At 44.7% G+C, this 15,011-nt stretch overlaps 1 protein-coding gene across 1 annotated transcript; it reads left to right on the forward strand.

The window, feature by feature from the left end:
* Positions 1 to 5,249: 5,249 nt before the first annotated feature.
* On the forward strand, positions 5,250 to 15,011 carry LOC142472196 (POU domain, class 5, transcription factor 1.1-like). The gene is made up of 5 exons (XM_075579071.1): positions 5,250 to 5,912; positions 8,950 to 9,061; positions 10,705 to 10,835; positions 11,601 to 11,765; positions 12,660 to 15,011. Exons 1-5 carry the CDS (start codon positions 5,250 to 5,252, stop codon positions 12,930 to 12,932), a joined length of 1,344 nt encoding a protein of 447 aa, XP_075435186.1. The 3' UTR covers positions 12,933 to 15,011.

The following is a 15,011-nucleotide window of genomic DNA, read 5'->3' on the forward strand; positions in this document are numbered from 1 at the left end:
CTCCTTTGGAACCCCAGCATCAAATAACGCCATGGGCATCATCAACATGACGACACACAGCGCACCATAAGGAACCCCAACCCTCTCTAATAGCGCGTCTGAGATGAGATGCTGTGTCGGCTGCCACCCTATCTCCTTTGGAACCCCAGCGTCAAATAACGCCACGGGCATCATCAACGTGATGACACACAGCGCATTGTAAGGAACCCCAACCCTCTCTAATAACGCGTTTGAGATCAGATGCAATGTAAGGAACCCCAACCCTCTCTAATAACGCGTTTGAGATCAGATGCATTGTAAGGAACCCCGACCCTCACTAATAGCACGTCTGAGATCAGATGCATTGTAAGGAACCCCAACCCTCACTAATAGCGCGTCTGAGATCAGATGCATTGTAAGGAACCCCAACCCTCTCTAATAGCGCGTCTGAGATCAGATGCATTGTAAGGAACCCTAACCCTCTCTAATAGCGCGTCTGAGATCAGATACATTGTAAGGAACCCCAACCCTCTCTAATAGCGCGTCTGAGATCAGATGCATTGTAAGGAACCCCAACCCTCTCTAATAGCGTGTCTGAGATCAGATGCATTGTAAGGAACCCCAACCCTCACTAATAGCGCGTCTGAGATCAGATGCATTGTAAGGAACCCCAACCCTCTCTAATAGCGTGTCTGAGATCAGATGCATTGTAAGGAACCCTAACCCTCTCTAATAGCGCGTCTGAGATCAGATACATTGTAAGGAACCCCAACCCTCTCTAATAGCGCGTCTGAGATCAGATGCATTGTAAGGAAGCCCAACCCTCTCTAATAGCGCGTCTGAGATCAGATGCAATGTAAGGAACCCCAACCCTCTCTAATAACGCGTCTGAGATCAGATGCATTGTAAGGAACCCCAACCCTCTCTAATAGCGCGTCTGAGATCAGAGGCATTGTAAGGAACCCCAACCCTCTCTAATAGCGTGTCTGAGATCAGATGCATTGTAAGGAACCCTAACCCTCTCTAATAGCGCGTCTGAGATCAGATGCAATGTAAGGAACCCCAACCCTCTCTAATAACGCGTCTGAGATCAGATGCATTGTAAGGAACCCCAACCCTCTCTAATAGCGCGTCTGAGATCAGAGGCATTGTAAGGAACCCCAACCCTCTCTAATAGCGTGTCTGAGATCAGATGCATTGTAAGGAACCCTAACCCTCTCTAATAGCGCGTCTGAGATCAGATACATTGTAAGGAACCCCAACCCTCTCTAATAGCGCGTCTGAGATCAGAGGCATTGTAAGGAACCCCAACCCTCTCTAATAGCGCATCTGAGATCAGATGCAGTGTAAGGAACCCCAACCCTCTCTAATAGCGCATCTGAGATCAGATGCAGTGTAAGGAACCCCAACCCTCTCTAATAGCGCGCCTGAGATGAGTCAGGATTACCATCTCTGAAGATGCCCAATGCATGTACAATGTAGATTGTGGGATGGAAAGTGAGTTTGTATACAAGGCCATGTAGTGCACACGTCTTCTAGATGAACTGCTTCATTACACATTTTTTAGATCACAAGCTGCAGCAACTCTTCTAATGCAGCTTAAGGCCAGGTCCCCAGTGGCCCCTGCAGCACGCGCGGCGGCGTGTGCGGTGCACAAAAGGCACAGCCCTCCAATCGGTGCAGTTCAGCCACTGAGGGTGAACACGCCTCGTTATGTCAAGGCCGCGCCCCCGCCATGCCCCCCTCCATCAGATCTCCTGCTTTTCAACCGCAGACTACAGCTGAAACGGATGCACGCGCCGCCAAACGCTCCGGCGCATGTGCAGCCGTGACGTCACGCTCCCTGCTCGGCCGGGCGATTCGTGGCCGGCTATGTGTGCGCGCGGAGGGGGGGCATGTTGGGGGCCAAGACGTCACTGAGCTGGTTTGTCCTCATTGGGCGAACCGATCACGTGACGTGCCAGCGAGTGGCAAATTAAAATTTGCTTGCTTGGCAAGCAGCTAAGCATTGTGCATGCGCAGGCGCTCACTCACGCTGGCCACACACATTGCCGCAATGTGTTTCATCCCAGCCAGCGTGAGCGCGCCCGCTCAGCGCCACCCTGGACGAGGCCTAAGGGGCGTTGCTGTAAAACAGCAATGGGAAAATTGTAGTCTCTGATTTTAGTAGGATCCACAAAAACATTTTCACTCAGTGCGGTTATCAGCCTCCAAGGTGCAAAACGGGGGCATCGATGATAAACTGCTCCTGTCTTATCAAGTAATATTATTGATCACTGCGGTGCAGTATTTTTGTCCCAGTTTTGCAGCTGTCAAACTCTGATGACAAGTCCCATTAACTGCCATGAAATAGGAAAATATGGGAGTATGTGATAAAGGAGGCCAAGAGAGAGGAAATAATATGTATATAACTAGTTAAAACGAATGTGGCTACGTTTGGTGAGTTAAATACCAGATAGTAGCCTGGCAATTATTATTCTTTTTTTCTAAGGGAAAATGAGTGTTGTTTATCAGTCTACTGGCTGCAAAACTAACACGAAAATGGTGCAAAGAAACTATTGTAGACACCCCAATGGTTTAAACTGGATAGTGAATTCTTTGATAAATCAGCTGCAATCTTGCACCCGTTATGGAGTATTTTCCCAATCTATTGTATAAGCACAACAGGAAAGTGGGGTATCAGTTATAGGGACAATAATGCAGGACCTTAGACGGTTATCCTGAAGTGGAGTTAGAATGAAGAATTAAACCCATGTTAAAAATAAATCGGATTAACTGCCTCTTGGCTACAGTCCCCAGAAAGGGGAACGCTATTGATCTCTCTTGCAGAAAAGCTGTTAAGGGTTAAACAAATACACCTAAGAAGCATAACAATTTAAATTAACTTCTAAATCAGCCCTTGCCTTATCTCATCCCCCACCTATCTACTGACCCCCTACCTTCAGCACCAAAAGATTTGACAAACTCAAGAGCAAAATAAACAATGAACCAAAGTGGGCCAACTTCTCAGAGCTCAGAGAGCTGTGTTGTTTTCTATGGGTCTTGTTTGTTGTAGTCACCCAGTAACAAGATTTGCCTTGTCTTGTATAAAGCCAACACTTGGGAAATCACAGCCTGTCCTTCAGGTTCCCCGTTAACCCCTTTGCTGCCGGGGATTTCCATATAGGAGCCATTTGCTCCGAACTACTGATGACATCACTTAGCAGTGATGTCATTTTGTGATGTTCATATTCCATATGAATTGCTCCTGGAAATGGCTTTCCACTGTTTGTGTCTAATGATCCCAGGACTTTCGGGTGAGCAGGTCATTCAAATTGGCACCACAAGCCAAGGCTTAGAATCTAGATTAGTTGGGTAAATGGTTCATCTCTAGCGTTGACTTGTCAAATATGTTCACACCTGCGACATAAACACAATGTTTGTCATTTATCGTGGGATGGGGAAATATTGCTTCTTAAAGTCTGCTGGCTAATTAACTGGGGTCATCATCGAGGAAACTAATAGGCACAGTTTAATCCACCAGAACATCTTACTGCTTTCAACATCATCCACCTGAGATAGTGCAGGCCTTTGTATCATTGACTTCAGGCTGCAAATCTGCAGCAGATGTACAAGTATCAAGGCAAAAAAAAAAACCACCTTATTTCCAACAGTATTTTTTAGTGCTAAATCTAGTGCTGTTTTGCAGCCGGGATACACTGGGGGTGTCATTTATCAGTCTAACAGCTGCAAAATAAAAGGGCAAACCTGATCCAAAGACCGGCAAAATAAATCCATTGATTTTAATGGGAAATATTTTTCTTAATACATTTCATGCAGTCTCCCTACTCAGTCGCTGGAATAGTTTGATAAATAATCTGCTTTGATACTTCACCCAAAGTATTATTTTTTTTTTTAGTTCTGAACCATGTAGATCTGGCAGTAAAGGGGTTAAACTTTCTCATTTACACATTGCTCTGTTGAAAGACTATGTAGATTAAAGAAAGTTGGTGGTTGGATTGCTATATTATTACATTGTAACATGTCCATCTTAAACATGACTGTGATTTCAACACACACTTGTACTTTCATAACTGATTTAAGAAATAAGTTAAGGTTGAAGAATAGTCACAGATAACAGATCACACTTTGCCAAACATTTAAGCAACAAAAAAGAGCACTATTAACAAAAACAATTATATATATTGTTTTAAGACTGTGTTTCCCTGTGTGTGCTCTGAGTTATAGAAAGGCCCCAACTAAGAGTGTTATTTACATTAACAGATCTATGCAAACCTAAACTCCCTTAGTATAAAAGAGGCAGGTAATTAAGCATATGGAATGCCCCCTGCATCATTGCAATAAGTGTGCAAATAGGTTTATTGCAGCTAATGGAAGGAAAATTGGTTACACTAATGTCTTGATCCCAAGGCAGAGTTTAGGACAAGCAAACTCTACAAGAGAGACCTGCTGAGCATTTAGGGACTTGTCTGATGATCTGATTCCTACATAGCAAAGAGAGGTATAACATACACCTTTGCTTATGCATGTGCATATTTAACTCACTTGTAATTGGTTAAGGGTTGAGTGTTTAGGACCGTTGGGTAAAGGTTTAATCCAATGATTGCAAGAAAAAGAATAGAATTTTTTGGGGGAAGGGGTTAAAATTGGCATTTCCACAATCTTCCCCCCACTCCTAAAATCAAATTGGATCAAGTTCATTTACGACCGGGGGTTGGAGGGTGTCAATTGTTTTAAAGGGGCCAATGGTCGGCGAGGTCAATTAACATAGTCATCCCAAGCTGTTGTCTCATCATCAGAGAGGAGTGGCTCATCACCCCCCACCCGAGACCAAAAACATACCCTTAATCACTTGGAAGTGCTGCAGTTTGCGAGAAGTACTTTGGTGGAAGGCGACACTCCCACCAGAAGGATTCACCACCAATGTTTTGTGATCTTCCATAATTAAAGTTCTCCATTTCCACTGCAGGAGATGTGGGTGGTGTAGGAGAAAAGTCCAAGGGGGGGTGGGGGAAACCTGATTTTTGTTTTGCTTGAACAACAAAGAATTAATGGAACTTTTAACGACGAGAAGTTAACCAACTCTTCGAAGAAGTCTTCTCCACAAGAGCATTGCAGGGAGGAATCTGCATGGAGCGCCTGATGAGACTGTGACCTTATTTGCTGAACATTATATTGGTAGAGTATTATTTCAAAGAGTTGCCTCCCCCCACCCCCACCCCAACTTTAACCAGACTTGACCACAAGCGTAGGTTGTGGATCATTAGGCCATGTATAACCAAGAGGCCATCTCTCCCTTTGCCCTCAGCACTGGGTTGCTACAGGATGGTAGTTGCCAGTTTAACAAGAATGGTTACCCAGGCATCAGCCATCCTCACCACCCGCATCACCCCCAGCCCTTCTTCCCTTTCACCGCGGTGAAATCGGAGTACGGACACCCAGATCTCCAGGTTGGTGGGGACTGTTCAGCCAAGCCCTGGAACCCATTCTCCCCACCTGAGCCTCCCAGCCAGCTGGGGATCACTGGATCTGGGCATCTCGCAAGAGATCAGAGCCCCAACCTGAGCGAAAACAGACGAAACCTGAAAGAAGAATCTGAGCATGAGAGGGAAAATAAAGAAGGATCTCCGGAGTCCAAGTACACCACACCGCCCCCTCTTACGCCCGGACCCTACTATGCCCACGCCTGGAATACCTCCTTCTGGCCCACGCTCTCAACCACTGGAACCGCCGCTCCAAACAAGCCTCTGCCAAGCCAACCTGTGCCTGGGATCGCGACGGTTCCTGGGTCACACGTCTACCCCAGCCCCTCGAACCAAAGCCCCAGCGCTGGAGTAGAGAGTGGGATCTCCAGCATGGGGAGCAGCAGTGGTAGCAGCACATCCAGCGGAGGAGCCAGTGAGGGTGGACACTCTAGTGACAGTGGAGATGAGGTGAGTCCATACCATCCTACAATATTTACCAACTATAGCTATTTTGAGGGATTCTACTTGATCCAACTGTAATGAGGGCGATCTTAGCAGGTTCTCCACAAAAAAATATGAATCCTCATATTAACATCTCAAAACTTGTGCTACATTTGCTATTGGGATTATCATCAATGGACATCCAACAGAAATTGGGAAATACTGGTGTATAAGGGCTGATTGCCAACACGTATCATGGGTTTGAGAACACATTGTTGGGACTCTGCCAATGATAAGGTGACTACATTCTGTGTCGATGGAGACTGGCTATGCTTAATCTGTGTATATGACAAACACACACCTGGTTTATTAATTTTGTGCTTATATCGGTTATTTGATATATATATATTTTTTTTTTTTGCGGTGTTCTCCTTGACTCATAAGGATGGCTCCAATAATTAGACTCCATAGTAGACACATATTTGAGTATCTAGGTTATAAGAGAAGCACTGTGTGGTCTGAATGTCCTGTCACATTATTATGCATTGAATTTGCTATAAATTGAAACCACCGCCATGCAACACAAGTCTCTTAATGATTTATCTGTGACAATTGACAGGCTCAGTTCTGTCCCCAACTTCATTCCCCCCTGATGTCCTTTTGGGAGTGGGGAGGGGTTTTGATGTTTTCAGGAATAATATATTTATTTTTTGTGCAGGTGTTTTCACACTTCAGGATTTTGCAAAGTCAGCTCCTAATTGCATTGCCAAATATAAAGCAGATTCTATGTATTCTGTGGTTTACTGTTTGTCCTAGTTTTCCTCTAAGACAGCAATTATTCCTTCCCCCAATTGCATGTTATCAGCAGCAGCCCAGGGGTGCATCGTGGTATCCAACGTTACAGGAAAGCCACCTAGTCCCGAGTTCCATATTGTGCCACTAATGCAGAAGGCACAGCTGCCTGGTCACCCAATAGGAAGCTGTGACAATCTGTAGCATGCTATTGGCCACCGGAGTATCCTGGCCACGTTGTCCACCAGACCAATGTTTTTGGTACAGTGGCATAGCAGGTGTGGATACACCCCAGGAAGACCCCTTGGTCCCAGCTAATATAACAAGTTGTGGATTGCTGCCCCTCCTTCTAGCATATATTTTAAAATCTGTTTACTACATCTCATGAAGCAACTTGTTAAACAGGGGAGCAACGTTTGTATTCACTTTTTTGCAATCACAATTTAGGTAGAAGAGAGGTGCTTGCGTTTTTTTTTTTTTTTTCTTATCTCTTTAAATGTGGGCCCCCAAAGGCCCATCCATGCACTGCACCATGCAATAAAGTATCACTATACATGCTGAATCCAGTAGGGGGGAGTTGGAGGTATATACCGAACAGGTGTGTGCCTCTAGCTACTATGCAGAAAATATTCAAAAACCTGGGTGGGTGGGGAGAGGGGGGGTGTAATAATTAAAAGCGGCCAAATTTGGGGGGCTCATTTAAAAAAAAAAAAAAAAAAAAAAAGTTTGCTTCCATTCACCCCCACATGAGAAACAAATGTAGATCTTGAGGCACTAGTGAAGCATAAATGAAAAGGGGAAAAAAAACCTTTGCTTATTTCATTTGCTAAATGGCTCAGCTTTATTTTTACTCTTTGCAATCCCTTGGTTTTTGCCTATTCAAATTTTTAATCTGGATCTGATGAGTTTTGCATGTTCCAACACACCATGGATTAGGACATACATATATCATTTTCTGCTATGATGTTCCATTCCATGATTCAGCCACATAACGTAATGTGCTTTGTTAGTTGGGCTCTCAACCTAATTCCCTTTTGGCAGATGTGTTATACACATACAATCAGACTGAACACTCCATGTTTTCCTGATCAAAGAAGGTGCATCTTCCACTTTTCATTCATCAAATCTAATATATGTATTGGGTTGATCATGGAATAGAAATGTGGTAATTCTTCATGTAATTTGTGTTGTGGATACAATGTGACTTTAGACTGCAAAATAGATGTCACCATATTACTACATTGTCTTGGTGGTTAAAAGAATATCATGCAACAATACCAAATCTTTGCTTAGATGTTAGAATGAAACGATTTTCCCCCCCATATTGCTATTTTAGGATTTAAGTTATTCTTTTCCAGCAGTATTGCCTAAGGGAGACTGACAAATTGCTGTGTTAGATTGTGAAAACAATGCTGGGTTTGCACAATCCTTATCAGCTTTTTAATTATGCTTAGCAGGTGTTGCTGTATAGCAGGGCTAATAAAACTCCAGTCCTCAAGGGCCACCAACAGGTCAGGTATTCAGGATATTCCTGCTTCAGCACAGGGGGGCTCCATCAACGATTGAGCCACCTGTGCTGAAGCAGGGATATCATGAATACCTGACCTGTTGGTGACTCTTGAGGTCTAGAGTTGGCCAGCCCTGCTATATGGCATACTGAAGTCAATCTGGTTCTGCTGCAGAACCCCCCCCCCCCCCCCCCCCCACACACACCATTTAGAAAAGCAGACACAATTGTGCGGTTTCCGTGGGTTTCCACTGTTTGCGCCCCAGTTTCAACCTTTTCTCTGCCAGGCCGCGATGCAGCAGGTGAATATTCATTTATTGGGGACGGTTTTGCTGGGCACCAGCTGCAAGGGAAGCGTGGGGTACATTTTTCTTGTTTATAAATGAAAATGATGCACAATTGCCAGAAAAATGGCTGCAGCTACTTTAGATCTTTATTTTAGTTCCTGATATCCTAGGATTATCAAAGATGTCTGCCTTCATAAACCCCAGCACGTGGACACCCTACAGTTCCAGTAATGACACTTTTTTTTGTAGCACTGTACAAAACACATTGTGATACCACAACCCCTATAGTGCATAGTTCCGTAAGTGGCTCTGAGTCTCCATAAGCACTCTCTCTTTTTGGGGGTGGGGTGGGGGAGGTTTGCTTCCCTTCTGATCTCTGGTCACTGCCTTGACTACTAATGCTATGTTCTCAAAGCAGAGTGTGCCCTGGCTTTGATATTCTCATCTTTAACCATTTGTTCACTGTTTGCTCTTGCAGGATATCCCAACCAGTGAAGAGTTAGAACAGTTTGCCAAAGATTTAAAGCACAAGCGGATCACACTGGGGTTCACACAAGCGGATGTCGGCCTGGCCTTAGGGACCCTCTATGGTAAAATCGGATACTCCCAATGAGCATAAAACAGCTGCATTTGTGTCACTTTCTCTCTCCCCCCCACCCCCCTCCTCCATCCTTGTGATAAAATACCTACATATTCCTCCAGATTCTGATATGAAAATAATTGAGATGAGCCTTTATTCTCAGCCCTGATGTCTTGACTAATGTGGGATCTTAAGCATGCTGTGTACTAGTATGGGGCCCACTATTTATAGTGAGGTATAGCTGACTTGTTATAATTGTGTTAAGCCTAAAATGTAAGATTTCTACCTTCTACAATGCTCATATGTAGGTCCCCAGGTCAGGTTTTTTTTTAATTTATAAATTGGAATGACCTTGCCTGAATGTCCTCCATTTTATATACCCGCATTTTAATGGAACTGGTAGAAACAGAGTAGGGGAGCACGAGACATGTAAAAGAGAGACGCATAAAGTAGTCAATGGTGATTCTTAAGTGATACAGACAGAACAAATGATGTGTGGTTTGCTGCATGCAAATAGGAACGTGGTGGTTGGAAGGTGGGCTGAGAAGACTAACAATATTAAGGACTTACACGGCGAGTGAGTCAATATCCATTACTTTATTGTGGTCACTATCCCGCCATACTGGAATCACCGCTGCACCTGACGCAATTAGATGTGGCGCACCTAGATTGCACATTCTGTGGGAGAACACTATTTTTGAAGGAGATCGAGAGAGAAACCTTTTGTAGTACTGACTTGCACTCGGCTGTGTAAGTCCTTAGTATTCTGTTAGTCTTCTCACCCCACCTTCCAACCATCATATTCATATTTGCATGCAGCAAACCACACATTTGTTCTGTCTGTATCACTTAAGTAGAATCACCACTGACAACTTTGTGTATCTCTTTTACATGTCTCGCGCTCCCCTACTCTGTTTCTACCATTAACCTAAGGCTTTGTCCCCGCATGCTACTGCAGCGCCCGCTGTGGCGGACGCTGCAGGGACGAGAGCCCTCCCCTCAATGGTGCCGGGCCCGCTGCGAGGGGGGGCTGCAGCGCTGTGGCGAGAGTTTCTCCTGCTCTTAATAGAATTGAGAGCAGGACTCGCGACGGAGCGCTAGGCCACGCCCCCTGGCGGTTCAGCCGATGAGGGCGAACCTGCCGTGTGACGTCATGGCCACGCCCCTGTCACTCCCCCGCCCCCCCCCTCCTTCCCCGGTCTCTCTTCCTGCAGCTCACTGCAGACCGGGGAATCGGCTGCATGCGCCGCCAGGCGCGTGTGCAGCGGTGGCACTGGGTCCTCAGCCTAAGGATCGTGGGAGATTCTTCACCGGGTTGAGCAGCAAGATACATCTCGGGCCAGTATTGTACAATTTGTACTTTTTTTTTTTTTTTCTTCTTATCGGCTCCACCACGTTCATATTGTGTTGAATACAAACACAATTAGACACTCCAGTTTGGGAAGCGCCCCAGTTCCTTTCTTCTACATTTTAAGGAATCTGTTGGATAAACAACCTTGTGGTTATTGATGGCCTAGTTTTCATTGCAGTGCTTTAGAAAACCTCCCATAGCATGCAGCGACACAAGTCTGCTCACACGGGTAGCTGATGGAACCAGAGTACTGCTTGTTAATGTCACACTGCCTGCCGCCTCCTCCTCCTCTTATCCTGCAGGGAAGATGTTCAGCCAGACCACCATCTGTCGCTTTGAAGCCCTGCAGCTGAGCTTCAAGAACATGTGCAAACTGAAGCCTCTCCTGCAACGCTGGCTTAATGAGGCAGAGAACAATGACAACCTGCAAGAGGTAGGTGGAAGGCAGAAGTGCTGACAGTGTTACACTATAAAAGAGCAGGGGTGGGAGAGTTCTGCTCCTCGTGCATCTATGAACATGCCAGGTGCTTTCAAAGCTCTGTCTTAAAGCGGCATTACTTTCAAAATGTGTTTGTATAATACTTACTGTGTCCCCCCTGCCCCCTTCCCATGCCACCTTTAAAGTATTAAACCTCCTTGGATTGCTGTGGTAGCCACCGCATCTTCTCTCGACACAGGCATCCATATTGGGTGCCCTGGGAAGCAGGATCTTTGCTGATCGATCAGCCTCTTGGATAATTATATTGCCTTAAAGGTAAGCAACTGATGCATCTATATAACAAATTTAAAAAAAATTACAAAATAGGCGCACTAATGCCACATTAAGTGACAAAGAAAATATGGCACTTCATCTTGGAAAGCAAGGCCGGTAACCCAACCTCACATGTGAAGCAGCAGTTCATGCAGTTAAGTCAGGTGTTTTCTGCTACAGTACTCAAGACCCCATCATCCCCCCCCCTAACCCCCCAAAAGGTCAGGTTTTCATGGGGGGTTCTTGAGGACTATTTGAGAACCACTGGATGAAGGTAACATTTTCTTGGTTCAAAGACCATTGATGTGTTCTTTAACCAACCACCACTTGGGGCCCTTGTAGTAATGCTGATCAACGAACAATGTAGTAATGCTGATCATGCTCTTCCTCCCTCCTTTTTTGCTGATCATGCTCTTCCTCCCTCCTTCTTTTTTTTTTTTTGAACAGCTGATCAACATGGAGCATGTTTTGGCCCAGGCCCGGAAACGGAAACGTAGGACAAGCATTGAAAATAACGTGAAGGGCAACCTGGAGAATTACTTCATGAAGTGTTCCAAGCCTGGACCTCAGGAGATCTCTCAGATAGCAGAAGAGCTCAATTTAGACAAAGATGTAAGTTCGGACTTGGATACCAATCCTTCTTCTAGTAAGTCAGGTTTTCACGTGTATCCAAATTTACCACTTCAGTGCTGGAGAATCCTCCAAAGCATTGGGTGGGCAAAAATGGAGTGGAAAGTGTATGGCGTGTAGGCATAAAAACTTGCGCCCAAGACCTTAGTCTAGAAGCTGTTCTTGATCTGTCCAAGTTTTTTTTGTCCATTGTATATGGCATGTTCATGGTAATAAAGTCTCAAAAGCAGGGGTTGCCAACTCCAGTTCAGATTTTAAGGATATCCCCGCTTCAGCACAGGTGGCTCAGTTGTTGACTGAGTTATTGGTTGACCCACCTGTGCTGAAGCAGGGATATCATTAACCTGACCTGTTGGTGGCTCTGGAGGCCTGGAGTTGGCCACCCCTGCTCTGAAGCATTAATGGTCTCCGGTTGTTGTTTTTTTTTTTTTTTTAACTTCAAATAATTATTCTTGCACTTCCTTAAATACAGATCCAGCCAGCCCCGTTGTGTCCAGCACACAGGCAACCTGCGGGACCATGGCTGCCCCCACAATGTAGGATTAGCGCTGCAGGGGGTCCAATACAGAAACGTGTACCCTCTGCAGCGATGTCAATGCAAACAGTCTTCGGAGCCGCAACTTTTTGCTTTTTCAGCCGCGGCTCCGGAGACGAGGAGTCTTGCTACATCTGTAGCTTAGAAAAGGTAAACGTGGACACACTTAATCATGGGCTGTAGAATGGAGCTTGCCAACAAAGCAGCTCATCGGAGTCAAATGCGTGTGGGGTTTTGTTTTTGTTTTTTTTCCCCTCCTTTTCTTTCCACAATGTTAATTTGTTGCAGTTATACAATGAGTTGTTACGTTATCCATCTTTTCTCCCCCTCTTTGCTGACAGGTGGTCAGAGTTTGGTTCTGCAATCGCAGACAGAAGGGCAAGCGGCAGATGCTGCCTTATGCCGAGGAGAATGACGGAGGAGCTTATGACCTACAGTCCTTGCCGCCTCCCGCTGGAGGACCCTTCTCCCTGCCACAGGTGGTGACCTCCCAAGGCTATGCGACGTCCCCTCTGGGTTCCACCCCTGCCATCTATGTATCTGCCTTTCACAAGAGTGAGATGTTCCCCCAAGCCATGCCTCATGGAGTGCCAATGGGGAACCACAATGGTTAAACAACCCCTCGCTTGCAAGAGACTCTGTTTAGCTTCTCAGAAGGTGCCTGTGTGATCCTGCGGTTCAACCGCTAATAGAAAACTTCTCTTTTTAATTTAGTTTTTATTTCCTTAGAAGGGTGAGGTTGTGTTAAAAAAAAAAAAAAAAAAAGACAAAAAAGAAAAAAAAAGTTTGTTTGAAACAGCCAAGGGATCGTGACTCCCGTTTTTTTTTTGGTTGATCTTGTTTGCCATTGTTTCTTTTGTTCCATGTTACACATGTGGAGTAGCAGAAGGTGTTAAATCAGAGGGTTCCACATCTTATCTGCGTGGACTGCTGTCCCGTTGGTTTCATTGTAGAAGGTTTGCAGCGCTGCACCTAATTATTTTTCAAATCTAAGATACTACCTTGAGTGCATTCCTTCATATCTTCTATTGTATTTGTTACAGGCTCCAGACGTAAAATATTAGGTGGTTGTTTGTATCTGTTCCAATACCACCACTTGTCAATGTGTTCTAGCCAGAGTTCGGTGACGAGAATGGATTTGCCTAATGCCACCAGAGATGAGGAGGTAGGAATATGGAGCAGACCTGACTTGCTCTTCACCTACTCTATGCTCAAGAGTCCTCACCCAAGTAGATCGGGTCTGTTCCATGTACGCACTCCTCAACCACCTCCCAGGTGCCTTCAGAACCCTTTCCTGTCCCCGATATCTGGCTGAGACTGGTTAACGGAGCAGCATTACCTGGCTGCTTATTGTAAAACATCAACCTTGTATTTATTTTGACCTCTGAAACGCCACCCTTCTGTGTATAGCCACGTTGCCCAAGGGGCTTGCAATTAATTGATTTTAATTCCCATGGCAACCTCTCTTGTAGGCCTACCCCAACCGTATCTGCTTAGCAGAAATCCTCCAATGTCTGCGTTTTATCTTTTTTTTTTTTTAATATATATATTTTTTCCCAGGTTTTCAGAGGTAAAGTGGACTATAATTTTTTTTTATTTTTTAGCTGAAGGGTCAACCTTGGTGCCCTCTGGCTTTGTATGAAAACTGCTTTCTAGTCCAATTGACCGCTGTCTTAGATGCTAACTTTCATCTTCCTGAGCCACTTTTGCAGTAATTCAAGTGTTCCTTACCACCATGAACTCTGCGGAAAGATGCAGTAATCCTGGATGTGTTACCTAGGTAGTAAGCATTTGTTTTGTTTTTACTGTGTGCTCAGCACTACCCAGTTACCACTTTGGGTATTGCGGCACAGTTTAAAAAGTAAATAAAACGGCCTCACCCGTGTTGTAGAAGTGTATTGGATGGAGTCACTTTTTTGCGAATGGACACAACTTTTTTTTTTTTAACTTTGTTATGCGGTTTCTACATGCGAGAGAGCCATGGTCCTAGAAATCGTCGTTTTAGGTAAAGAGGACAGATCTGCTGTGTTCCACATTCTACCGACTTCTGTTATTGATACAACCGCACAATGTATCTGCATCCATCCATTCATGCATGTAATGAAGGTGTGTACTTTATTCCCCCTATACAAATATATAGGTGGCATATAGCTTCATGGCTTGTGGGCTGAAAGTCTTCCACTTGGCTATCTGGAAGTTCTAGTTTAAGAGGCCATGCTTGAATGCTGTTGGAGTCTAGGAGCACAGAAATGGCATTTCATGACCATGTTTGATTTGATGTTAAATGACCCTTTATGCATCCATGTAACATCTTTTATATGTGTTGTATGACAAATTCTACACCAGCAGCTTGTTAATGTCATCGCCCAGTTGTTGAACACGTTCTGACGTGCATGCTGACTGCAGAAGTTCTAAGCGGCTTTCTGCAGGATTCCATGCAAAACTTCACTTTTTATCCTGCAGTCTTGGTTTTTGTTTTTAATTCTTAGTGGGAAAAAAAGTAGTGAAATATTCTGTCCCTTCTATTTATTGTTTTACAATTGCCCCACTTTACGGGGCGAGATAAGATCTTGCCCATGTGTGTAACATTGTGCTTTTTACCTTTTTTTAATAACTGCTGCCAGATAAGTTTGTTTGCTGTTTCTTTCGAAGATGCCTCACTTGTAAATAGGATTAAGGAAAACGAGACAATA

The sequence above is a fragment of the Ascaphus truei genome, chromosome 21, assembly GCF_040206685.1.
Source record: "Ascaphus truei isolate aAscTru1 chromosome 21, aAscTru1.hap1, whole genome shotgun sequence".
Taxonomy (NCBI): Eukaryota; Metazoa; Chordata; class Amphibia; order Anura; family Ascaphidae; genus Ascaphus; species Ascaphus truei.

Bases quoted from the DNA above. Each gene is read 5' to 3' on its own strand.
- LOC142472196 (XM_075579071.1), top strand. From the start codon at position 5,250: ATGTATAACCAAGAGGCCATCTCTCCCTTTGCCCTCAGCACTGGGTTG. The intron at 5,913-8,949 runs GTGAGTCCATAC...TTGCTCTTGCAG, and splicing joins CTAGTGACAGTGGAGATGAG to GATATCCCAACCAGTGAAGA. The intron at 9,062-10,704 runs GTAAAATCGGAT...CTTATCCTGCAG, and splicing joins GGCCTTAGGGACCCTCTATG to GGAAGATGTTCAGCCAGACC.